Source organism: Hibiscus syriacus, unplaced genomic scaffold (assembly GCF_006381635.1).
Source record: "Hibiscus syriacus cultivar Baekdansim isolate YM2019G1 unplaced genomic scaffold, ASM638163v2 tig00111648_pilon, whole genome shotgun sequence".
NCBI classification, from domain to species: Eukaryota; Viridiplantae; Streptophyta; class Magnoliopsida; order Malvales; family Malvaceae; genus Hibiscus; species Hibiscus syriacus.
Window position 1 is genome coordinate 1296755 of NW_024063145.1, and position 26466 is coordinate 1323220.

The following is a 26466-nucleotide window of genomic DNA, read 5'->3' on the forward strand; positions in this document are numbered from 1 at the left end:
GTTTGACTCTCAACTTGTTCAAAATACAACCCCATGCTAAAGGAAGATTCAGAAGCAACACTGAAGTAATTGGAATGGCCAATATATCTCTCGACATGCGTGAGAGTACCGGATAATAAGCATTTTGTGATTTCTAATACCCAAAATATCAAACTCAGCACCTTCAATATGGGGAACAATAGGCAAATTAATGTAGGAATCAACATATGATTTTCTAGTCTTTGAAGCAACTAAATTAACATCAAAATTCTGAAAAGACAAATAAAATACTTAGAATTGTGAAAATAAAATAAACAAATTAAAATAATTAAGATTATGTCATAACCAATTTTTGGTGGGAAGATCGATATGACTTTTTTGGAAATAAATATTTTATGGAATGATGGGAGTCACCACCAATCATTTTTAAGGTGAGATTGGAACACCTAAAAAAAGGTAATTTTAATAAAAACATTTTATTTTACTAAAAATACCAAGTTTTAGTTTGCGAGATCAGAAATTAGGTTTGGGAGTCATTTACGCGTGGGGAATGATTAGCACCCCCATAGCGCCCAAAATTGGTACCTAAACGATTACCCTATATTTCAAAATTGGAAATTTTGAGTTTAAAATTTTATTTAATTTCAAATCCACTATGTATGCATATATTTTTTTTAAAAGGATGTGATTTACCAAGACTAATAACAACAACCCCCAAGAAAAAGCGGAAGCTTCATTATCAATCACAATAAATAGACATTGCCTTAATAATTTAGAAATCATGATGTGGGGTTTTGAAAAAGGATGTTGATTTACTTCGAGAATCAAGAACAGTCACCCCAGGCAAAAGCGAGAGATACACTACTAACCCCTAATAAATGAGCATTGCCTTATTTAAAAAAAATCAAAATGTAGTCAACCAATCGGTTATGGAACCTAATTATACTAAATGAATTAGTTAAGGATTCCCTCTAACTTAAGGAGTCAAATTATGAAATTTCCTAAAAATGTAGGCTCTAACATTAACTTAAATCATTTTTAATGAGTTACTGAGTCGAATAGTTAAAATGGAACCTCGAGCAAAAGTGAGGACCAAGATAAAATTCCCCTAAATTAAAGGACTAAATGTGAAATTATGCCTAAAGTGAAGACTCTAATATCAATCCTAATTAATTTTAATCAATTATGTGATTCCAATAACTAAAGAGGAACCTCGAGCAAAGGTGATGACCAAATTAAGAATTCTCCTAATTCAAGGTGCAAAATTAGGCCTATGATTGAGGCTATAATTTTAATCCTAATTAATTTTAATCAATTATTGATTCAAATCTAAATTAAAGGTTTAAGGGACTAAATCAAAAAGAGTAAATTTAAAGATATGTTAATCCAAACTATGACCAAAAAACTAAAATTCTAAACTTAAGGGTTTAATCTAAAGATCTAAATAGGCTAACTAGGACTAAATTGAAACAATTTAAAACATAGAACTAAAATTAAGACCTTAAATAAAGGACTAAAATGAAAGAAATCATAATATAAACTTAAATTAAGACAGTGCAGAAAATTAAAAGCTGGAATTAAAATGATTAAAATGTAAACAATTAATAATTTTAAGCAGAAATTAAAATAATAAAAATTTAAAGGGCAAAAATTAAAATAACAGTAATTAAACGGTCGAATATAAAATTAAAAGTTAGGGGGTTAATTTTTAATTGTTACCCGGACCATGAACAACGTGAATCATACCCCAGGGTGGGTTATTGTGAGGTCGTAAAATGATTCGAATATAATAATAAAAGTTAGCAGATAGTGGTTAATAAGTTAGCAAAATTAGCAGTTAAAAGTTAGAATTTTACTTTGACCGTAAATAATGTGGATCATACCCTAGGGCGGGTCACCACAAGATCGTATTAACATTTATTGCTTTTGTTTTAATATTAGGGACCAAAACATAATAAAATATAAAAACAGCAAGCAAATCACAAATAAACAATGGCTAAAATGAAATGAAATAAAAAATAGAAAATTAGAAATAAAATGAAATAATAGACTTATAAGTGACCAAAATATAATCAAACAAAAACAACACATCATAATTAAAATAAAACTAAATGTAAATAAGTGACCAAGTTATGAACAAACAAAAATAGCATATCAAAATTAAAATAAAATAAAAATGTAAAAGTGACTAAAATAAAATAAAAAAACTTGCAGACTAAATTCTAATGAAAAATAAAAGCAAAATAAAAAAATAAGTGGTGATTGAAGTGTAAATAAGAGTCTAAAGTTGGGGGATTAAATGCGGATTAACCCAAAAAACTTTTAATATTTATCATACTTTTCCTTTTTTTTTACTTTGAAAATCGTAATCCTATGAAAATCTTTCATTTTCTCTCATCTTCTTCATCCTACACACCGACGATGCCTCTCTTCAAGCCCCAAGACCAACGACGGCCGAACCTCGACGATGTCCAACCCTCTGACTGCCGATCGCAACCAGGGTGGCTGGAGAGGCCACCCAACCGAATCGAACCAAACCTCATTTTCTCCTCTCCTCCTCTCGTGGTCGAAAAGGCCAAGACCTCAAAATGACGCTGACTGGAGAGTTCATATATAGTTTATATATAATATATAAATATAAACTATACAGTTTATATTATATATATATATATATATATATATTAACATATTATAATTATTTCAATTTTTTCTCAACTTTTGAAAGGAATGATATTTAGTCCATTTTACATATTTTCTTCATATTTTACAATTATTTTGATTTGATCCCTTTGTATTGTTTAATTTATTTAAATTTTTTTTAATTTCATATTTATTCAATTTAATCCTTAAAATTATATTTGCATAAGAAATTGGCCCATACTAATTACTTATTTATATTTTTGTAATTGGCCCATAACTTTTAAATGGATATAATTTAGTACTTTTGTATATTAATTTCAACCTCACATTTTAAAATTATTTTAATTTTGTCCCTCATCAATGTGTGTTGTTTAATTTATTTAAATTTTTACTTGTAATTTCATATCGGTTCAATTTAATCCTTAAAATTATATTTTTATCAAAATTGATCCATAATTATTTATATTTTTAGTAATTTACTCTAAATCATATACAATTAAAAATTGTAATTCAACGTTCATGAAAGGCAAAAAATAATTAATCCAAAATAAAAAATAACCCAACCTGAAGTCAATCAGTATCCGGTAAAGATCCAACTTGAATTTTATTTGCCAATGATGTGACCCGATCTGAATGAGATCTGACTGAAGTTTATCTGAACTTGAATTAACCTGATGTTTAATTGTTCCAAACCTGAACTGTTTTTATATGCACTAACATCGATCCGAATTGAAATTAACCCGAACTGAATCTGATGTCAAATCAATCTAAAAATGACCCGAACTGATTTGACCTAAACCCGACCTGATCCATGTCCAACCATTAAAATAACCTGACACGGCATGTATTCAATTTTATCTTACATGACAGGATCCGACTGAAACCTGAACAATTACCTGATTTTACATCCCTAGACATATCCAATAACTAGCTAAAACGGTCTCAACCTTTCTTTTTTACCATATGGAACTAATTATTATTCCTTAACCTACCCCAGCTTGAAGCTCTTATTGTTTTTTAGAATACCATTAAACCCATTGATGATCATTTGGTGGACATTGGATCTATGGTAAGCATAAGAAACAACGGCTAGAATGATCTCAATTGGTCATAGATTAATTAAAAGTAGAAAATTTTATTTTCATTTACATAAAAAATATACTTTGAGTAGATTTCTACTTTATAAGTTTCCTTTGTTATTTATTCCTATAAATAGGGGCATTCAAATTTGAGTACCTGCATTTTCGATACTCGAAGTGTCGGGTACTCGATTCTTCAGGTAGTATATTTGTCGACCTATGACCTGGCCCGTTAAGTTCGAGTACCCGGTAATCGGGTACTCGTAAAATTCGGATACCCGTAAAATTCAAGTCATAGTACACGGTTCATATATTTTTTATTTTTTTATTTAATTTTTTAAAAATCAAATAGAAAATACATAAAATTTAAAAAAACATTATAATACACACAATCCATACAACAAAAATATTGATTTGAAGTTAATTTTAAGGATATATATATATATATATATATTTCCAAAAGAAAATATTAAAAATATTAATATCGATGATGCGTTGGAAGGGTTTGATCAGGAGACATCGTCAGAGTGGACAAACAAACAAAAACGTTAGGATCGTAAGATTCTATCTTAGATTCGTTTACACTTATCAAATCAAATCTTTCATGATGTATTGAAAGAAAATATGATTGCTTCTTTGTAGAAAAATTTGGAGCAACTATGGATAAAGAAAACATTAACTAGCAAGTTGCACCTGAAGTAGTGTCTCTACTCATACAAGTTGGTAGAAGGTTCGTTACTTAAAGACCACTTAATTGCATTAAATGAGATCATCTTCAACCTAGAGACATGGATGTGAAGTATGAATAAAAAAACTTAGGCTTGATTCTCCTACATTCATTACCTCCATCTTACTCGTCCTTTAGGGACACATTTTGTATAGTCATGATACATTTACTCTTGAAGAAGTGTATGATAGCATGCACTCGTATAATAAGATGAAGCATCTTGTAGTTGGACCAGAGTCTCAAACATACGGTCTCGTAATGCATGGCTCAACTAGTAAAAATGGTAGAAGAAAAGCATAATACAATTCTAGAGATAAAAATAGAGACAGATCAAAGTCCTTGAATTGAATTAAAACTTTTAATTTTCGCAAGAAAATTTTCACATTAAATCATAGTGTTACAAGTTACAAGTAAAATCAAAAGAGAAACTACTGAGCAAAACTCTAGAAAATCTGGTGAGGTTGATGTAGCGAAGGGGCGCGATAACAAATAACTCCTAGTTGCAGTTAACAATAACTATAAAGCAAGTGAGAAGTGGATCCTCGATTATGGGTTTACCTACCCTATGTATCCCAATCGGGATTGGTTTGCAACCTATAAAACTGTTACAACATGTGTTGTTTTAATGTGTTATAATATCTGATGTAGAATTGCAGGGATATGAACAATCAAAGTGAAGATGTTCGATGGTGTCGTTAGAATTCTCAGTGACATACGACTTGTACCAGATCTGAAGAGGAATTTAATTTCACTAAGTACTCTAGATTTAAAAGGGTATAAGTACTACGCTGTAGGTGGAGATCTAAAGGTCAACTAAGATTCCTCCTCCTAATGATATGGGAAAAGAAAACTGGTAGATTATATGTTCTTCAGGGTTTCATAGTCGTAGGTGTTGCTATTGTTACATCCTCCACTTTGTCAGATGAAGATGTCACAAAACTTTGACGTATGCGTCCAGGGCATATGAGTGAGAACAATATGATGGAGTTGAATAGAAGAGGTCTCATTGATGATTAAGGAATTTGTAAACCAAATTGTTGTGAACACTGTGTCTTTGGGAAGCAAAAAATGATTCAATTTACCAGAGTAATCAACAATACGAAAGGCACTCTAGGCTATATGCATTTTGATCTCTAGGGTCCATTTAGAATACCTCTCAGAGGAGGTTCTAGTTATATGTTGACGATCACTAACGATTTCTTTAGGAATGTTTGGGCCTTGTTTTTTAAGAAGAAAAGTGATGCATTCTTCGCATTCAAAGATTGGAAGACAATGATCAAGAAACAAACAATGAAACAGGTAAAACGCCTCTGCACTGATAATAGCTTAGATTTGTTCTAATGAATTTAATGAGATGTGACAAAAGGAAGGGAACATGAGACACTTGACCATATGTCATATCCCATAACAAAATAGTGACGCAAAATAGATTAGAACAATAAAAGAGAGAGTTCGTTGTATGTTTTCCAATGATGGTTTATCCAAGTCTTTTTGGGCTGAAGTTGCCTCCACAATATGTTTTTTAATTAACAAGTTTCCATCATTTTCCATTGGGAAGAAGACTTCGCACTAGGTATGGTTGGGAAGTTCATTGGATTATTATGATTTAAAAGTTTTTAGTTGTCCAGCCTACGCACATGTTGATAAGGGAAAGTTAGAAATGAGATCCATGAAATGTGTCTTTTTGAGGTACAAAGTTGGGGTGAAGGTGTATAAACTATGGTGTCTAGAAACTAAAAATGTAGTAATTATCAGAGAGGTTGTTTTTGATGAGGCTATTATGTTACATGAATCACCTCTTAAGAGACACTACCAATAAAGGCCAACATAAATTAAATACAACACTGAAAATAGTGGGACTTTAGGTTAGTATATGATCCTCAACCAAGACATCTCCGTCATAGAATTCTTCAACACAGACACCTCCGTCACAATGAAAATCACAATACTATTGCTCAAAATAGATGCATGAGGGAAATCAAATGTCCATAGAGGTATGTGCAGACCGATCTAGTTGCTTATGTGTTGGTTGTGGTTGAAGATATAGATGTAAGCCAAGAACCACCAACTTACTCTGAGACAGTTACTTGTAAAAACTCAAGCAAATGGTTTGTGATTATGCAACAAGAGATAAAATATCTTCATAAGAATAATATATGGAACTTGGTAAAACTTTCTAATGATAAAAAGGTTATTTGTTGTAAATTAGTTTTATTTTTTTAAAAAAGGATTCCCAGAGTAGAAGAACCCAAGTATAAAGTAAGGCTGGTTGTAAAAGGATACAAGAAAATTCTAGGTGTAGATTTCACATATGTATTTCTTCTAATGGTGAAGCATAGCTCGATTAGAGACTTACTTGGTATAGTAGCTACGCATGATTTTGAGTTGGAACGGTTAGATGTGAAAATAACATTCCTAAATAGAGAACTCGAGGAAGAAATTTATATACAACAATTAGAGGGTTTTTAGGCCTTAGAAAAAGAGGACCATGTCTGTTTATTGAAGAAATCTTTTTATGGCCTAAAGCAGTCACAGAGGTAGTGGTTCAAGAGGTTTGATTCATTTATGATTACATGTGATTTCAGAAAAAGCAATTTTGATGGTTGTGTTTATTTTAAAATGGGAAAAGACGGTTCTCCAATATTTTTCCTTCTCTATGTTGAAGATATGTTGATAGAAGTCAAAGATAAAGAGGAGATAAGAAAAATTAAAGTTTAGCTTAGTGAAGAATTTGAGATGAAAGACTTAAGGCATGCAAAAAAGATTCTCAGGATGAAGATCCTTCGAGATAGAAAAACAAGTAAGTTGACCTAAGCTAAAAGGAGTACATTAAGAAAGTACTTGGCATATTTAATATGCGAAGTGCTAAACCAGCTAGTACTTCATTGACAGCTCATTTTATACTTTTATCGGACTTATCTTTAAAATCAAATGATGACATTGAGTACATGTCAAGAGTCATATACTCTAGTGAAGTGGGATCACTCATGTATGTTATGGTTTGTACACGCCCAGACTTAGTGCATGCGGTCAGTACAGTTAGTAGATAGATGGAAAACCCAAAAACAAGAACATTGGAAAACTATATAATAATTTTTTTTGATATCTTAGAGGAACTTCTGATGTATGTTTATAGATTAGAAGAACAAGAGATAGAGTTATTGGATACATTGATTCTGATTTTCTTGGAGAATTTGATAAGAGAATTTCTATTACATGTTATGTCTTCATAGTTAGAGTGATGAGTGTTCTAAATTGATGATATTTTCTTGTTAATTATTTCTTGTTGTGGATTTATTACTGCTAATTTGGTTGTATTGTGTTTATTTTCGTGCATGATCTTATTTTCCAAAATTAACAGTAAGAAGGTTGTATTTTGCATTTTTTATTATTATTTGGTTACGACTGAAGACATGGGCACGACTCTAGGCATGAAACAGTCTGATGTGATAATTTCTAGAAGGTCCAGTCAGGAGTAGTTTTCTAGAAGATCTAGTCAGCACCTTCTGGAAGGTGGACGGTCAGAGATATCTCAAGAGATTTATTTTTAAATTGTAAGGTTTGAATTTGAAAAACATTTGGAATTATCTTTAGGATTATTTTTCTTTTCATTTTTATGTTTATCTCTAGGGTTTTAGAAGCTATAAATACCCCATTGGGGTAAGGCTTAGAACACACTTGTTTTTTAGATTCAGTAACTTTCGGTGATTTTGATTTTTATAAAAGTTATGTTCTTCTTCTTTTGTTTTCATTTTTATTATTTATTTTCATGTTTTATTTTTAAATATGATAAGTATGACTTCTGCCATGCTTAGCTAATTTTCTCATAAGCGGAAAGACTAAGCGATAACTCAATTCAATATGTGAGAATTGAAAAGCACTTAACATCAAGATGTCATTCTCAGTTTTCTGGAAACTTGGATAGGTAATCGACCTATCCGTTAAAATCAAAAAACTTTCATTTCAAAAAGTTGACGTTGGTATGGATGTTGTTCTGATTTAAAGTTGGGAGGAAAGATTGGCTTGTAGCATATATGAATTTCTCTGAACACAGTTAGCGGTGGTCCACTAAGGGAAACTGAGATCGGGTTTTATTCTCAACGAGACAACATAATCCGAGTTGGGTTTTTCCTAAACTAAAATTGTTTTTGTACTAATGACGATCGTCGTAGTTGGTTCAATTAAAAGCTAGATTTCCAAATATTTGCCTTGGGAAAATTGGTTACCAAAGTGAAATGTAAGTTACAAGGGTTGGGCCTTCTGATGTATGTTTACAAATTAGAAGAACAAGAGATAGAGTTATTGGATACATTGATTCTGATTTTGTTGGAGACTTTGATAAGAGAATTTCTCTTACATGTTATGTCTTCACAGTTGGAGGCTGCACCATTAGTTGGAAAGCTACCTTACAATCCACGATTGTTTTGTTGTCTACTAAAACTGAGTACATAACATTTACTAAAGCTTGTAAAGAAGCGATGTGCTTAAAAAGTCTCTTTAGTGAACTACGTGAAGACCTTCAAACTAATACATTATTTTGTGATAATCAGGGTGTTATCTTCCTTACTAAGGATAAAATGTTCCATGAGAGGATAAGACATATTGATATACAATATCACTTTATATGTGATATTATTCATTGGGGTGACATTGTTGTGAGTAAAATTAGCACTCATGATAATCCTGCAGATATGATGACTAAGTCACTTCCTACCAGGATCAGTCCTGACTATTTTTTAGGCCTAGAGCAAAATTAAAAAAATGAGTCCCTAATTCATAAAAAAAATAAAAAATATATGTAATATAAAAGCTTTATTAAATTAAACAAATAACAATTCATTACAATATCAAAAATGTCAAAAATATATTTAAGCATACAAATACTTATAAAAACATTGCCCTCAAATATTTCTTGATGCAAAATCATTGATGATAGTGTCAAAATCATTGCTTTCCAATATATTTTTCTCAATACATAACATAGCATTTGGAAATAAAAGAACTATCTTATCTAGAATTTGAAAATATATAAAAACCAAAAGAAATAATTTGAAAAACATGATCTTACCTAGAATTTTAATAACAGTCTTCAATATGATTCAAGCACCACAATTGGTGATAAAGAATTTTGACTTTGTGTTTGTGAGAAATATTAGAAATTAAAAAGCGAGTGTAATAATTTTTAGAGGAATTATAAAATATGGAAGAGAAGAGAAGCAGACTAACAACTTAAATTGAGTTTTGAAAAGAAAAATATAATGTTAATAAAATTTTTCATTGACATGGAAAATCGAAAAAGAGATTTAGTGCATTGATGGTGGGAATTTGGGAATACTAAAATTACAGAGATTCAATTCAATTTGACTTTTTTATTTTGGAAAAAATATTGAATTAGAATTTAATGGGAAGTGGAACAATTTATTAACATTAATATAAAATTCAATATACCTTAATAAATTTATGGTCTCTATTATTTTATTTTACAATTTTTTTAAATTTTCTTATCAAAAATAAAGGAAAATATCATACTAATAATATTTTTAATTTATGGGCCCTGGGCGGGCGCTCCTTTTGCCTTGACCCATTGTCGACCCTGCTTCCTACAATCAAGTTTAAGCATTGCTTGGGCTTGGTCAGTGTTCATTGTTGAAGAATGCCCCTTTAAGGGGTTTTGTGGAATAAGTAAAGAATATATTCTCAAAGTGAAGAATTTGTTCGTTGAAGTGGATAATTGTTTTTTGTGTGGTGTCTCATCGACTTTGTGTATTTTTTTTCTTGAATCCTTCGCACTTTAAGAATCCATGTCAAGGTGGAGATTTATTAGAGTTTAACTCAAATTCAATGTGACACAAATTACTTAGAATAATTGAGAAAAGTAATAAACTAATTTGATTAAAAGAAGAATATTTTTCTTTTATGTAGAAAACCTATTTTGAGTAGATTTCTACTTTATAAATTTCCTTTCTAATCAAGTATATATCCCTGTAAATAAATACTATGGGTGAGAGTTAGATATTAAGTTATCTTTCTCCAAATCCTCTTGAATTCTTCTTCCTTTATATTAGTAAAATTCTCTTCTTCTGTCTGTAATTTTTCCCAAAAGGACTTTCCACATTAAATCTTGGTGTTCTTTCTTTTTACAATCGTTCTATATTCGTTATTATCATGGCTTCATCATAACATAAACATTAAACTACAAAGTAATAAATTGCATTGAACGTACACAAAAAATTACTAAGTTGAAAAGGGTGAGAAAGTTCAAAGGAGAAGGATTACTATGTCACTTTTTGATGTTTTGTTACCCTTAATCCTGATTGAGGACTAGAAGGTCGAAATCAAGACAATTCTCGACTAAGAATATATGATACGATTATATATATATATATATATATATATATATATATATATATATATATATATATATATATATATATATATATATACATATGGTTACGATCCACTTACACAATGTAAAACTCTTTTAGTTTTACACAGATTTAGGATTGTTGGATGAGTGAAAATAGAAGCCTAAGATATAACTCTTTATTCTTTTTTTCATTGAATATCTTCTTATTTCTTACTGTTAATATGAGTTTTCTATTTTTACTCATCCAACTATCCTAAACCTGTATAAAACTAAAAAGTTTTACATTGTGTAATTAGATTATATCTCATATGATTTATGACTTAGACGTATATGCATCTTAAGGAAGCTTCCTTTTTCTAGTTTTGATTTTTAGTTGCTTTCTCATGCACTGCATGCGCTTATTTTTTGGTCTCTGTGAGAGAATTGGTCTTCATCTTTTCTTGGTTTTATTTCATAAAAGTCCATTCCATTAGTTCTTAGTCTCATTGGTTGTGAATTTGTTTGCTTTTAGGTGAATTAGATCTCTATATAGAAATTAATTTTTTCTTCTGAAATTTGTTCTTCCTTTTGATTTCTGGGTTTTTATGGTTGTGGTGTTCATTTGATAGGAGTTACAACATAGATGTGTCAGTTACCCTGTTTTTGTATACATCTTTGTTGCAATTTTTTGTGTTTTGGATGTTGGATAAGCATTTGATTTGGATCAAAAGATGTGTCACTTTCTCCCTTTTTTTATTTACTTGTTGGTATAACTCTATAGATCCATCAAAAATCGAATTTTTGTTTACAGATGGGACTAAAGTTAGTACGATCGAGGAGACGAGTGTGGATGTACAAGAGAATTTCGATCCATGAGTTATTTGAGTGAGGTTTCTTTTGAGGTGAAGTTAGTATTTGGTCATTGATCTCCGACAACTATGGATGGCAGTTGTCAAAATAGTTATTTTGAGGTGAGATTGAGGAGAGAAAGGGAGGAAGAAAAAAGGAATAAGGTAGAAGGAAAGAGCAAAAACGAGATGAAAAAAAAAGAAAAATAATTTTTTTATTTAAATTGAAACTACGTCGTTTTGGTCTAAATTTAAATTTTTATATGATCCATAACTACTTTTTTTTGGTGTTAATTGACACATAATCACACTGTTAGAAAGTTAACGGTTGAGTGGCAAAAAAAATCAATCTATAAAGTTTAGTGATCAAATTAAAAAATTGAAAGTTTAATGAATGAAATAAGAAAGAGAGTAAAATTTAGTGATAAATTATGTATTTACTGTTATAGTAATAGTTCATCCAATTATTATCGTTGCTAATCACAATTTGAACCGAAGTAACATAAAGTAAAATTATTTAACTATCGTTATTACTTGTTACAAGTAGAAAGGTGACGAAAGAAAATTTTACTGGGTGAGTAAATATAAATATAATAAAAATTAAAATAATATTAAAATTAGCCCTCAATATTTATCAAAATGGTCATTTTAGCTCATATTCTTTTTTTGGAATATTTTGACCCATAACGTTTCAATTTGGGAGCAAAAAGGCATCTCAGTGGATGGAAATCGTTAGTTAACAAACAATTAACGCTAAAAAATAAGAATATTTTTACCCTAAAATGAAACATTGTAAATGTTCTTAAAAAGAATAAGGATCATAGTGACTATTTAATCAAACGTTATAAGTTTTTTTGCCCTAAAAAAAGTTGAGAGCCAAATGCTTAAAAAATAAAATATAACTCAAAATGAGCATTTTGATAAACATTGTGGATTAATTTTGATATTATGCCTAAAAATTTATCTAACATGATTTGTATATATTTGTTGATCTAAAAATATAATAACTATATATATTTAAATTGAATCTAAATATATATATCAACTCAACGAGTATATGTATATTTTATTTTTTAACATATTTTAAGGCTTAATACATGGTTTGTTTCTTAAATTATATTCATTTTCTAAGTTTTATCATTTTACTTTTGATTGGAGGTACGACATGAGATTTTTTTTATTAATGTGTGATAATTATAATGTAATATATATTTAAAAATAATTTTAATCATTTGAGATTGAATGTTTATATCTTTGACATTCAGGTAATACAGAGGTAATGATGATCATCTCAACTTAGTTTGCTTCATTCGCAAACGTCATGATTCGAACTCTTGACCTTACTTAAGGGATCTAATGCATCATCCTACTAGACAATTAGTTGTTTGCTTAATGTCAATCGTGAATAATAACTAGGGATTAATATAAAAATAATAATGTTCGGTCCTGATCTGGACAAGAAAATAAAACAGACTAAAATGAGAAAATATATATAATTTAGGGAAAAATCATGAACTAAGCCTATGATCTAACTATAATCGTTCATTTGTTTGCTTAGTAGTGAAAGAAGGGAGGAAACAAATTTTGGTCAGATCCAGATCACCAGGGTATCTGAATCTCCATCACCCTTTCTTCCAATCCAAAGGCTCCCATTTCTCCATTTTCTCAAATCTGAATCTCCACCCTTTGATCAGATCACCTCACTCCTTAGATCTAACCAGCCACACAAGGTCTTCTTCTTCATCTCTCTCTTGTTTCTTTTTTTTTGGAGAGGGAAGAAATCCAAAAGGAAAAAAATTGAATCTTTGGGCTCAAAGTTGGCATCTTTACGGTGATCCCAAATGGTGGAAGCGCAAACATGGACACGGAGGATGAGCAATCCAAGATTGGACTCAACCGTCACTGCGGACGACCAGGTTTTGGACATACCGGCAACGCCGACGGCTGAACTTAAAAACAGCACCTACGCCGTTGGATCCCGTCTCTCTCCTAACCTTGTAACGGCACTGATCATCGCCTCATGGTTCATGTCCAACATCGGGGTCCTTTTGCTCAACAAGTATCTGCTCAGCTTTTATGGCTACCGCTATCCAATCTTCCTCACCATGCTTCACATGCTCTCATGCGCTTCTTACAGTTACGTGGCCATAAATTTCCTTGAAATAGTTCCAAGGCAACACATTCTGTCGAGGAAGCAGTTCTTCAAGATCTTGGCTTTGTGTGTCATCTTCTGTTTCTCCGTGGTGTGTGGGAACACTTCTTTAAGGTACATACCCGTGTCGTTTAACCAAGCAATTGGCGCGACCACCCCTTTTTTCACTGCCATCTTCGCTTTCTTAATCACCTGCAAGAAGGAATCTGCTGAGGTCTATTTTGCACTTTTGCCTGTGGTTTTTGGGATTGTTTTGGCTACCAACAGTGAGCCTTTGTTTAACTTCTTTGGCTTCTTGGTTTGCATTGGTTCCACTTCTGGTCGTGCTTTGAAATCTGTGGTCCAAGGGATATTGTTGACTAATGAAACTGAGAAGCTACATTCCATGAACTTGTTGTTGTATATGGCACCTATGGCAGCCATGATTTTGTTTCCGTTTTCTCTTTATATTGAAGGGAATGTTGCAAGGGTCACAGCTGAGAAAGCCAGCAGTGATTCATTCATTATTTTCTTATTGATTGGGAATGCTACGGTAGCCTATTTGGTGAATTTGACCAATTTCTTGGTTACCAAGCATACAAGTGCCCTTACTTTGCAGGTTTTAGGCAATGCCAAAGCTGCATTGGCTGCATTCGTGTCGGTTTTGGTCTTCAGGAATCCGGTGACCGTCATGGGAATAACTGGATTCGCCGTTACAGTTATGGGAGTTGTTCTTTACAGTGAGGCAAAGAAGGGATCTAAGGTCACAGCACATTGACAATATATGTTGAAAAACAAAGAATGTGATTCTTTTTGGTTGCCACAAACACTGGTGCGACCCTTTTTTTCTTATTTTCCTTTATCATTTACTATAAATTTCTTGTTTTCTACTTTAGATTTAACTGAGGGAAAGAATCAATGAAGAAAAATTGCATAAAATTGTTATTGAATTGGATTGTATAGGAAGAATTTGGGAAGAGAAATTTCCCCTGTTTGTAATCTTATCATATGGATTTGCTTCATTAAAATGGACATACAGAAGACTCAATTCAACTATTCATTTTTATTTGTTACATATCCGCTGTGCTGTTGAATCTTGTAATTTCCAATTGTTCTATTTGCAGTTTCAAAATGCAATGCATGATTGACGCCTTTGGTCATGTTTCTGAGTTTAGAAAATTTTGGTTTGGTTGGCAATATTATGTCTTTTTGGGGTCTTGTCCTTTGATTTGGGTTTAGATTTTAGAAGGAAACATGTTTTTGCATGATGTAACAGCTTGAAAATGAAATCTGCATTCAAGTTTCTTCTGTATACCATTTGAGAGTTCATCTTTGTGATCTATAATGTGATTTTCCCTCCATCCAATGATAAATTTGTTAATTGTTCACATCTATTTCTCATCGTGATTGTCAGTTTCTTTATTAAATATAATGTAGAAAACAAAAGGGATGACTTCAATTCAAGTTAATGGGGAATTGAACCAGCCTAGGACATGTTTTTCTTGAGCATGGAGATTAGAGGCCATTCATTTTTTCTTATTTATAAGATAAGTGTGGAGAACTTTAGAATCTTTTAGGTATTTACTGAAATCTATTAATTGATCGAGTGGTCAATGATGTTCATATTGTCTCACCAATTTCACATTTTTCGAAGAAATATATTACCTCTCTATTTTAATATAGGAAGATGAGATGTTGCTTTTATAGTTTTAATCCACCATTGGTGAAAAATAATACAAAAAGCCAAATGTTGCAATTATAGAATTGTATTAAAAAGTGCGACGGAATTTCCCATGGTTAGCAAAACTTGGCCGGCTGAGATTGTTTGGTGCTTTGTAGCAAACTAACACTTGTTATCAAATGGGATTCCATTATTCCATCTCTCACAATTATAAGTTTCCTTAAAAGAAAGAAAAAAATAAACTGGGAAAGTCGAAGAGCCCATCAAGAAGTCTCAGTGATTAAAGGGAGTATTGTTCTCTTTTAAGATCTTGAGTTCAAGTAGTTACGTTTGCAATGTATGCTTATATTGTTAAAAAAAAAATCTAAGTAGATACTATCTTGTAATCATTCCAGACAATTAATATATATTTTTGTGCGTATCCTGAGAGGTTTGAATGTTCACCTCTTAAGATGCTTGATTTGTCCGAACATTAAAAGGGCATTTAATTCACGGGATGTAAGATTACATTTGAGAATAAGATTATTTGAATGTAACATTACATGTTGTATTATCTTATTTGGCTTGTTTAGCATAAGTGTAAAGTTGAAGGAATATAAAATTATTGGATGCATATTTTATCAAATTATCCATGTGATATATGTTTTTTTCAACAAGTTAACCTTTAATATTAAATTATAAACATTTGAATGAAAATCCATAGAAATATTTTAATTGTTACACTATCTAATTTTTATGGAAAAAAATACATTTAGCATATAATTAGTAATATCAAACTTATATTTCTAAATAATTTTCATCAGTATCTTATTTATTTATATAAAATGTAACATAATATAAAAAATAATATTATGATCTTGATTGGACAAAAATATTATTTTTTTAATGTATAATATCTATTTTTTAATAATTCAAAATATTAAATATTAAAAATATAAAATATAAAATAATTTTAACTACTTAAATTTTTTAGTATTTTATTAAATTAAAGTTTTTGTATATTATCATTATTGGGTTTATAATTTTGAGTAAAACACGAAGAATGGAATTGAGAAGGATCTATATGAAAATAATTCATTATTTCATGGGTATTCTAGTCCAAAGTGACAGGAATTATATAATACCCAAGAATTTTGAGGTAATGCATTCCCACAATTTTAAAAAAATTACTATCACTGGTAATAAGTTATTATATAGTAATGATTTTTTCGTGAATTAAACGAGGAAATGTAATTCGAGTTAATCCCTTAGTAGCGATCTTTTTCACGAATTCTCCTTAAATCATTGTCCAAAGGCCTAATCTAATGATAACCCCTTTATATGTTGGCCTACGATTCTTAAGGGGTGTTTGTTTCACAAGAAAAAATATTATTAAGGAAAATATTTTTTTTTTCGGAATCATATACACACTTTTAGTTAGAGTATTCCTTTCAGGGGTCATGAACCTTTCAGTATTATTTTTTGAGCCTTTTTTTTTAATGAATGTCGTTCCCTTCCATTTCTGAAGTATTAGATAATTCTCTCCTTTTAGAACAAGAATACTCTTGAAAGAAGAGAGCAATTTTAAAATGATTCATCCTTTTACACATAATTACACAAGTATAAATCTATTTTATTTATTTTTTTAATTATGATTCTAAATAAACAGTGCACACTAAGAAATAAATAATAATATCGTACCATAATATATATATAATATGTAATAATAATAAAATAACAATAAATAAAAATTAAACAAATAAAATTCCAAACGAAAATATTAGACACTTGAAATGATAACAAAAAAAATAGATACCTATCTTAACAAAAAAAAAACTTAAACACCTAAAATAAGTAATAGGTATAGTTTAGACAATTTTTTTAATTAATCCAAAATAAAAGGATAAAAGTAATTAATCTTTCCAGAGAATAAAATTCTTTTGCCCCTGCACTATTCTTCCAATGGATGCTCTACAAACTTAACTTCGGCGATGGACTCAAAGCTGCCAATTTATCTGCAACAGTATTTTGATTACGACGAACGTGTAGAAATTTTCTCTCCCAGTCATGAATTCAAAGATTCGAGATAGTAGCAACCAAGGCACTTTTGGCTGCAGCATCAAAAAACTTGTTACAAATTCTTATAGCTTCAAGACTATCTGTCTCCATCTCGTCATGTCGGTAGCCTAAGCATAAAATAATGTTATGGATAGCCCAGGGCTCCACAACAAAGTTTTATAGTACACACTTTTAATATACTATTAAAAATTATCGATTTTATTATTATTTAATTAATAAATAGATAAAAATATTATCTAAAATATTATTATTTCTATTTAAAATATCAATATTTTTAACAAAATCGGTAAAACATCAAATAATAACAAATGATAGAAATAATAACAAAATGATAGAAATAATAATGTTTTCGATAATTTTTTATTAATTTTATTATTTTAATAATAATAAAATCGATAATATTTTTTTATTGTATATTAATATCGTCGCACGTAATCATTCCCCTCCCCCAAAACAAGGACTGAACATTTCCCCAAACTCCGAGTGAATCCGAAGATAGGCCTATAAACGAACCGAACGCACACGAACGGAGGTATGTTCATATTCGTTCATTTAATAAATAAATGAACACGAATATAAACGAACAAAAATGTTTTTGTTCATGTTCGTTCATTAAGGAATATAGTTTGTTCATGTTCGTTCATTTAATAAATAAACGATCATAAACGAACACGAACATAAACGAACACGAACATAAACGAACACGAACATAAACGAACACGAACATAAATGAACATGAACATAAACGTTGGATATCCTACCTTCCATTTCGACAATGCAAATCAACCAAATCTACAATGATAAATAGCGTAAGAGCTGATTAGCAGCGATGAAATGTTTGAAGATATCAGATATTTCGATCGATCTTTTAAAGATATTAAATGATTCACGCGACTTTAATTTAACGCTATAACATTTATTTTAGTGGTCCATGATTACATATGAACAATCATTTTCACTACGTTATTCTAATAAATTCGTCGGCTAAAAGTTTTGTGACATCAATGTCAGACTTTAGTGAGATTTGTTAATAATGATCATTTCCATTGGCAGAGTAGAAAATTTAATAGCATGAAGATTTCGAATGGTACAAATTGGACTACAAGGCAATAACATAGATCTGAAATCTCTCCGATGCTACATATCTAACTGATATTATTGCTAAATCACCATTCAAAATTTAAATGTACCTAAAGTCTACTCCACAACTAAAGATCATACAAGAACTATGAAAACAAAAGTTCGTGGTCAAAGTGTATTTTCTACTTATTAATGGGTTCTTCCTTAAAAGCTCATTACTTCCGCTATTACATTATTTTTTAGAAATTACATAAAAATCTTTGTTTTTTTTTTACAAATTCTATATATTTTCTCTTTACTGATACTCATATACTTCCGATTATTACCTTTATCTTCCCATCTATTTCTAGAAAGAAATATGATATTTTCTTGAGTTTTAGATGTGAAGATACCCACAATAACTTTACATATCAATTATTAAGTCAAATAAAACAGAGAAAGAGATGAAAACATATTTGTAAAACTTCAGATTGCACTATAATATAACTTATTTTGAAGCTTTCACCGATCGTCTATACTCTCCAATGAACACTAGGGTTTGGGAAAAAAAGAGGAAAATGAATATAGGTGCGAGGTGCCTTATAGGTTAACATATTGGATTTAATCTCTAAATAAAATTGGGTTAATTATGGAGTTGGTCATCAGAATATTAGATTAATTAATATTTTTAAGATACTTACAAATTAGTCACCAAAATTGATTTAAGAAGATTGAGTTAAACATAAATGAACGAACATAACCGAACGTCCACGAACGTAAATGAACGAACGGGACATATGTTTGTGTTCGTTCATTTAATTAAACGAACATAAAATCTTGCTCATGTTCGTTCATTTAATAAATAAACGCACATAAACAAACTTTTCGCGGCACGGTTCACGTCTATCACCCTTTGAATTTCGTAGCCATACTATCATTCGTTCGCACAGTGCCATCCGAGTTAGTTTTAATCCAACCAATAGGGGGTCACAACCACACCATGGGGTTAATAGTCAGTTTACCACGATCTCTTCAACCAACCGATTACACTGCGAAGCAAAGTCCTCCCGTTACACATAATCAGGATCAAATAGTAAACAACATTTATATTTTCAAAGCTACCTCTTTTCTAAATTTTAAAAATTAAAAAAATTAAAAAATATTTTTCAATTTACTCGAAGAAACTTTTCACGAAATCATGACGAAGTCTATTAAATATATTAAAATAATATTGCTTACAGGGCCTACATAATCGGAGCCAATAAAAAATAACATTTCATGAAACTCTCATGAGACAATAACAAATTCTATAAATACCGTAATATTTATCGCAAATCTCAAATTAATTTTAAGGCTATTCTATAACCCTAAATAATTTTGGAATCAACAATATTGGCCTAATTTTGGCTGTGCATTGATATCATTTGATACTATAACTTAAGCATTGAATGATGTGCTGGCTTCATCTGTCACTTGGTTTCATTGGTTTCCTTTTTTCAATATTTCCCCCCAACCATATGTGACAACAAGCTCATTTTTTTTTTTTGCTTTCGTACTATGGTTGTAAACGAGTTGAACAGAGTTCAAGTGTTGTTGAGTTTATCTTGATTTAAAAATTTTAAAATGGAGTTCAACTTGATTCAAAAATACACGAGTAAAAAATTTTCAAACTCGAAATCATGAATTAAAGTTTGTAAAAGCTCGATAAAGCTTGAAAAGAAAAGAATCTTAAATTTAACTTGATTGAAGCTCAAACCTAAACTTGAACCTTAAATATATGAAAACCTTAGACTAAATTTTTTATAAAAAATATCAACCAATAAATGTTAATAGTATTAATAATTTATTTTTCAAAAGATTAAATTTTAATATATTTTTTCGAGTTGATCGCGAGTCTTACATTTCCTCTTTTTAAATTTAGGCGGGTCTTACGTTTCTGTCTATATGCTGAGATTTTTACGCAGGGATTTATTTGCAGGGATTACTTCCTATTACAAATTCGCATATGAAGACTACATATGAAGATTGTTCAACTATGTATTTATTTATTTATGCATTGTATTTTATTTTTATTTTTAATTTTCTGATTGTCGGAGGCCTTCCATGGAAGCTGCTCTCAACCTGGCGTTGGGGGCAGCATACTACCCTACCTCCCCTTACCCCATTGCATATGGGAATAAGATTTTGTTTTTGTTGTTGTATTAAGTAACTCGTTAAGAACTCTAATCGAGCTCAAGCTTAAGTTAAATATTTATCGAACTTTAACCAAATCAATCTCAAACAACTTATTATCTGTCTCGTCTCATTTAGAGACATATTTTATACAACATATACCAACCTTTGACCCTGCTCCCTTCATCTATTTATTATGTAGTCCGACAATAATCGATCTTAATCAGTAAAATTCAATGTTTTTTTTTGGGGGGGGGGGGATTTATTTAGTGTTAATCATTAAGCCATTAGCAATCAATATCTTATATGAGTCAAATTGTGATCTTATATAGTTTGTTGTCTTTAAATTTAAGAATTATCTTATATTTTTTATAAGAAATAAATCAAGGCGATTATAAGGCATATATATGCTCCACATAGAGATGGACACGAGACTCAAACCCAACGAGCTCTAACTCGATTTTATCAGATCGAATTTTTTTAAAATAATTGAGTTCGGATCGGATTTGGAGTGAAAAATACCTTACCTGACCATTAAAAAATATAATTTTACTTTATATATTTAGAGATAATTACAATAATATCATTATATATATTATTTTTTCAATTAAATCCCTATTTTTATTGAATAAAAAAATATTTTTTAATAAATATATTATTTCGGCTCGGGTCAAGTCAGATTCAAATTTTATCTCAAAAAATCGAGTCAGGTTCTGATAGGATGTATAAATTTCAGGTCGAATCAATCGGGTTATGGTTCTAACTTTACTTTAATGACCCAATTAGGTACCTAACATATTTTTCCTTTCGAAACAAAAGGAGAGCACGTTCATAAGAATAAAATACAAAAATTTAGACTAAAGAATAGTTGAGCACCATCAACAGCACCATTTTGTAAAATATAATATACAGAAAGTCAACAACAAAATGACATTGAATTATGTACAGAAGCAATCTCTGTGTAGGACAGAAGCAATCTCAGTGTAGATTGTTAGATTTGTCTTGGTTCCCCTCGTGTTCACTCATGTTTAACTAGGACCACAATCTGTTGCGTATTTACCTTCATTGGCTGAAGCTGTTCAATGAGTAAAAACTTCATCCAGCCCTATAAACATGTATCGATTCAACACGAAACGGACAGCCTAGCTTCGATCTAGATGACACTATTTTTCTTCTTCTGTAAAAACCAAAACAACACCTTACGCCTATACCAATTCTTCTTCCATCTGCAATTTTCTTAGCTGACGTTTTGCGTAAACCGTGAAAACAATTGTTGCCACCAACGTTACAAGGAAACCACCAACATTCAACAAAATCTGTACAGCTGATAGGCCACTTCGCTCTTGCGAAGCGTCTGCCAAGGTTTGTATGAGGGTGCCACTGCAATCATCAATCTATTAGTAATAAGTTTAACCTTATTAACTTTGCATGTTGCCATTAAGCAACGTCTATGATAAGCATACAGAACAGAATGGATGGCAGAACAACCTAAAAGTTAGCTAACCAAAAACATAGCTCATACATTTTGTGTATATCATATATGTAGGCATATCTTATTGATTCAGTTATGGTCGAGAATTATATCATACGTTTAAAACGTGCTGACCTGTGCACATGCACAAAAGTTGTGATGATCAAAGATCACAGGCAAAATAAACACTTATGTTATGGAAATACAAGCTCGGGATAAAACAAAATATTAGAAAAAGAGAGTACATGAGGGACTCCGAGATCTTACGTGTATATAGAAACAAAAATTTCTGGCACCATTCCTATCAAGGATCCCAAGATGTAAGGCCCATACTCAACATGTGTTGCAACTGCACAGTAATTATATATCATATATGGGAATGGAGAGAGCCTGATTAATGTTACAGCTTTGAACTGATGAAATCGATTTCCTTCACCGGCTGCTCTCAGAAAGGCAGCTTTCTTAGGGTATTTTTCTAACCAGCCCTGCAAAAAATCTGAAAATGTTAAAATTGCAAAGCACAGTGATATAGCACACAGGCCTACACAAGCACCTATGGTCGGAAATGATAATTGAGTAAAGGGTGAACAAAGTAATCTTAGAGTACGACACGCACTTGAATCCTGTGAAGGAAAAGTGAGCCGATAATGAATGGTATTGATACACCCACAGCAGCTGCGGATATGATTAGCAGAAATCCAAAACCATAACTAAATGCCATCCCAGCCAACCACATGGATGGTGATGATGGTAGAAGTATTGTCGGGAATAATGCCACAGAAGTGAAAACTACAACTGCCAGCATTGGAGCACTGAAGGTTGCCATCTCCCAATTAACTAAAGGCATTAGCTCCTGCAGTCATAATGTCATTAGTTGAGTCCAGTTAGAAAGTGTATATCCTAAGAAGAGATAAATGAACTAACTCCACTAGTATGCGGAAGGAGATAATCACTTTAACCGAAGTTTACATAAAGATCACAGAAAAGAAATACCATGGTTATCAAAACCGGACCGGACCGACCGGTTCAACCGGTTAAACCGTGAACCGGTGGCCTGTCCGGTCCGATTACCTCACAAAACCGGGCTGGCAATGAACCGGCTGAAAACCGGTAAAACGGGATAAACCGGCTGAAAACCGACAAAACCGGTTTGAACCGCCGGTTCACTTTTTTTCTTTTAAAAAAAATTAAACCAAACGACGTCGTTTGTTCAACAAGCCAAGTCAAATTCAAATATTGATGAACTCGACTCAAACTCAACAACTTTAAAAGTAAGCTTAACTCGACTCAAAAACTCACGAGTTAAAAATTATCTAGTTCAACTCGAACTCGAAATATAATATTAAAACTTGAACTCGAAAAGACTCGAACTCAAAAAAAATTTAGAAGTTCGATTGAAGCCTAAAATTTGAGCTCAATTGAAGCAAAAGAATAGTTTGATGTGTGCTCACCAAAAGGCTCAATGATTTTGAATGTCAAATTACCTCCATTATTTATAGAAGTAAGTTGGGATGCTCTTCTATATTTCTTAGCCATGTGGGATTGTTTTGTTCTCATATTTTTACTCTTTAAACTTTTGAGATGCTCTTCTATGTTTCTTAGTCATGTGAGATTTTTTTATAAAAAAAAATTAAACCAAATGACATCATTTGTTATGATTTTTTTAAGCCCCAATTTTATTTTTTTGATTATAGTTATATAATTATATTTAATATTTAATATGTTTTACCTTAAATATTATGTTGTAGTTGATTTGAATCATTTTGTTTCACTTGATTTTATGATTTTTAATTTATATATGTTATGACTTGTGATATTTTTATACCTTTTAATATTATAAACTTAAAAAAAGTGTTACATATATATTAATATTGCTTTGAATATTATGTAAAATTAAGAAAAAAAATATTATTTTATATAAAATCCAATTCAACAGCGGTTGAATCCGGTTGAACCAGTGATCCAGTACCTTCACCGGTTCAATGTCCGGTCCGGTTTTAAAAACATTGAGAAATACAAAACGGTCAAAAACACCAACAATTTTGCCTAGGCACTGCATCTCAAACATGAACGAAATCAAAGATACCACGGTCGGTGATTCAACTAAAGATAAGTATCCTAGGAAGTAAAAGTTAGTGCTAATTCCGTTATAGACAGCTGATCGACAGGTGCCTAATTCCGTTATAGACAGCTGATCAACAGGTACCGGATTTGGAATAAAAACATTTCAGTTATTCTCAATGTCTCAAACCATAAACTATTGTCATAGAAAGTAACACTAGGGTGGGACATTTCGAGGTTAAAGAAGAAATCAAACATGAAAGTGCAATTCTAGCAATACAGCTCTTTGTCAGCAAGCAGTGAAAACTGAAAATTCCAACTCGAAAGATAGCCGCATGGTCCTGCAATCTTAGAGTCAGTAATAACATAAGCTACTCCAATGGAGAAGGTTTGAGTTCATCCATCTTAAGAAAAAACCGGCATTAACATCCAAAGCATACAAGGATAGAAAACAGGATTATTTATTAGAGAAGATGAATACATCAAAGAATAAAATCATAAGCAACAAATGTACAACAACCACTAAACCCCATATCAGCCCTAAAAGTCAAAAGACATTGCACTAAACAGATTGAACAAAGAAACACATCTTCAACCAACAGTTAAATATCATGCAATCACTAACACCCACCAGGAAAAAAGCCAAGAATCAAGTAAAAAAAACAACTACTTTTCATCCTTAAGAGAAAATTTGAAGAAAAGAAAGAAATCCAGGATAAAACTAACAATCCACATAGATCAAAAACACTAAAAAACAAATGAAAGCAGGGATAAAAAAAAAGGAACTAACCTTATCCATGAAAAAAGGGCCAACCCATTTGAGGAAAACAGCAGCCAGTAACCCTACAATGATAAGCAAAATTCCCAACTTGATCCACTCCCAAATAGACCTTCTCAATAGAAAAGAAAAACCCAGATCCTTTAACCACGAATCATTCTCTTCTGATTCACTTTCTTCTAATAATCGCTGTCTCAGAGTTTGTCTTTTTGCGTTAACATCATCATCATCACCCTCAACTCTTAGCTTCAGCTCCGGTACCTCATCTCCTCCCTCATCATTATCATTATAAAAAGTCATTGAATATCAGAACAAAAATCCCAAATTTCTGTTTGGTTCCAGGGAAAATTAGAGAAGGAAAAATGTGTGAGGGAAGAAGTTGAAGAAGTGGATGGATAGATGAATTGAAAGCAACTAAATAAAACAAAACAACCGTTTGATTTCTGGCTTTTGATTAATTTAAAAGAAAACCAAAACCCCAACGATTACTTATTTTCAATTCTGAATTTTTTAAATTGATTAATCTAAAAGAAAACCAAAACCCCAACGTTTATTTATCTTAATCTTAATTTGTCAACCTCCATTGACAGATTTGGGAGATTTTTCATTCTTAAGGTATTGTAATTCACGAAATTGCCATTGGGTTTGGATGCAACGGCGTCGTTTTCTAAAAGGATCCGATAGTGCAGGACAGGTGGCAATACGTTTATTGCTTGGAAACTGACGGCTTTGATACGCTACGTTGATACCGAGCTCGGGAACTGAGTTTATCACGAGTTGCACCCGACGAGGAACTGACTCACTCCCTTGTAAATTTTCATTTTTTTCTTTTTTTATTTCATCTAAAATACCGTGGAAATTTTAAATTATAATTTGTTAATAAAAGGTTAAAAAATATAATTAAGTTATAACCGAAAATATTATCAAGAGTTTAATTTTTAGGTTTGTAAAATAACATTTTACATAAATATTATATTTTTTATAATATTTTCAATTGAAGACTCAAATCCCTGCGATGTAAATTTTTAATTACTATCAAAAATATTATAAATTTACATAATATTTAAGGTTGAACAAAATCTTTTTTTATTAATCTAAGTGCTTACAAGTGGTAGTATTTGTTTTAAAATATCTCAACCATTTGGCAATAAAAACTCGAATATCCTGCAGTCTCCCCCGTAATGTAACTTTTAAATTGCAATCGAAAATATTATAAATTTACATGATATTTTAGGTTGAACAAAATAACATTTTAAGTTAAAATTGTCTTAAATTAATCTTTTTTTATTAATCTAATATGCTTACAAGTAGTAGTTTCTGTTTTAAAAACCCTCAATCATTTGACAATAAGCACTCAAATATAATGCAGTCTTTTGTACTCGAATATAGGACCTTTAAATATAGTAATCATTTTTTTAATTACCAAGATAATTTAA

At 31.0% G+C, this 26466-nt stretch overlaps 2 protein-coding genes across 3 annotated transcripts; one reads left to right on the plus strand and one right to left on the minus strand.

Annotated features, from left to right (window-relative positions):
- Window positions 1–207: 207 nt before the first annotated feature.
- On the plus strand, window positions 208–14669 carry LOC120166889 (probable sugar phosphate/phosphate translocator At1g12500). The gene is made up of 2 exons (XM_039176066.1): window positions 208–225; window positions 13429–14669. Exon 2 carries the CDS (start codon window positions 13461–13463, stop codon window positions 14526–14528), a length of 1068 nt encoding a protein of 355 aa, XP_039031997.1. The 5' UTR covers window positions 208–225; window positions 13429–13460; the 3' UTR covers window positions 14529–14669.
- Window positions 14670–21914: 7245 nt separating this feature from the next.
- Window positions 21915–25469, minus strand: LOC120166844 (transmembrane protein 64-like). 2 transcript variants are annotated; one of them, XM_039176035.1, is made up of 4 exons: window positions 25043–25468; window positions 22808–23044; window positions 22459–22676; window positions 21915–22100 (listed from the first exon to the last, which is right to left on the minus strand). In XM_039176035.1, exons 1-4 carry the CDS (start codon window positions 25328–25330, stop codon window positions 21926–21928), a joined length of 918 nt encoding a protein of 305 aa, XP_039031966.1. In that variant the 5' UTR covers window positions 25331–25468; the 3' UTR covers window positions 21915–21925. The 2 variants fall into 2 exon arrangements, with proteins under 2 accessions (XP_039031966.1, XP_039031967.1); XM_039176036.1 differs by lacking the exon at window positions 21915–22100 and adding an exon at window positions 22118–22400 and having other exon boundaries at window positions 22437–22676; window positions 25043–25469.
- Between the last annotated feature and the right edge of the window lie 997 nt (window positions 25470–26466).

What these genes read in the sequence shown, in the direction of transcription:
- LOC120166889 (XM_039176066.1), top strand. Translation starts at nt 13,461, where the DNA reads ATGGTGGAAGCGCAAACATGGACACGGAGGATGAGCAATCCAAGATTG.
- LOC120166844 (XM_039176035.1), bottom strand. Translation starts at nt 25,330, where the DNA reads ATGACTTTTTATAATGATAATGATGAGGGAGGAGATGAGGTACCGGAG. An exon ending in GCCCTTTTTTCATGGATAAG is followed by an intron (nt 23,045 to 25,042) that starts GTTAGTTCCTTT and finishes TTATGACTGCAG; the next exon opens with GAGCTAATGCCTTTAGTTAA. An exon ending in TTTTCCTTCACAGGATTCAA is followed by an intron (nt 22,677 to 22,807) that starts GTGCGTGTCGTA and finishes GATTTTTTGCAG; the next exon opens with GGCTGGTTAGAAAAATACCC.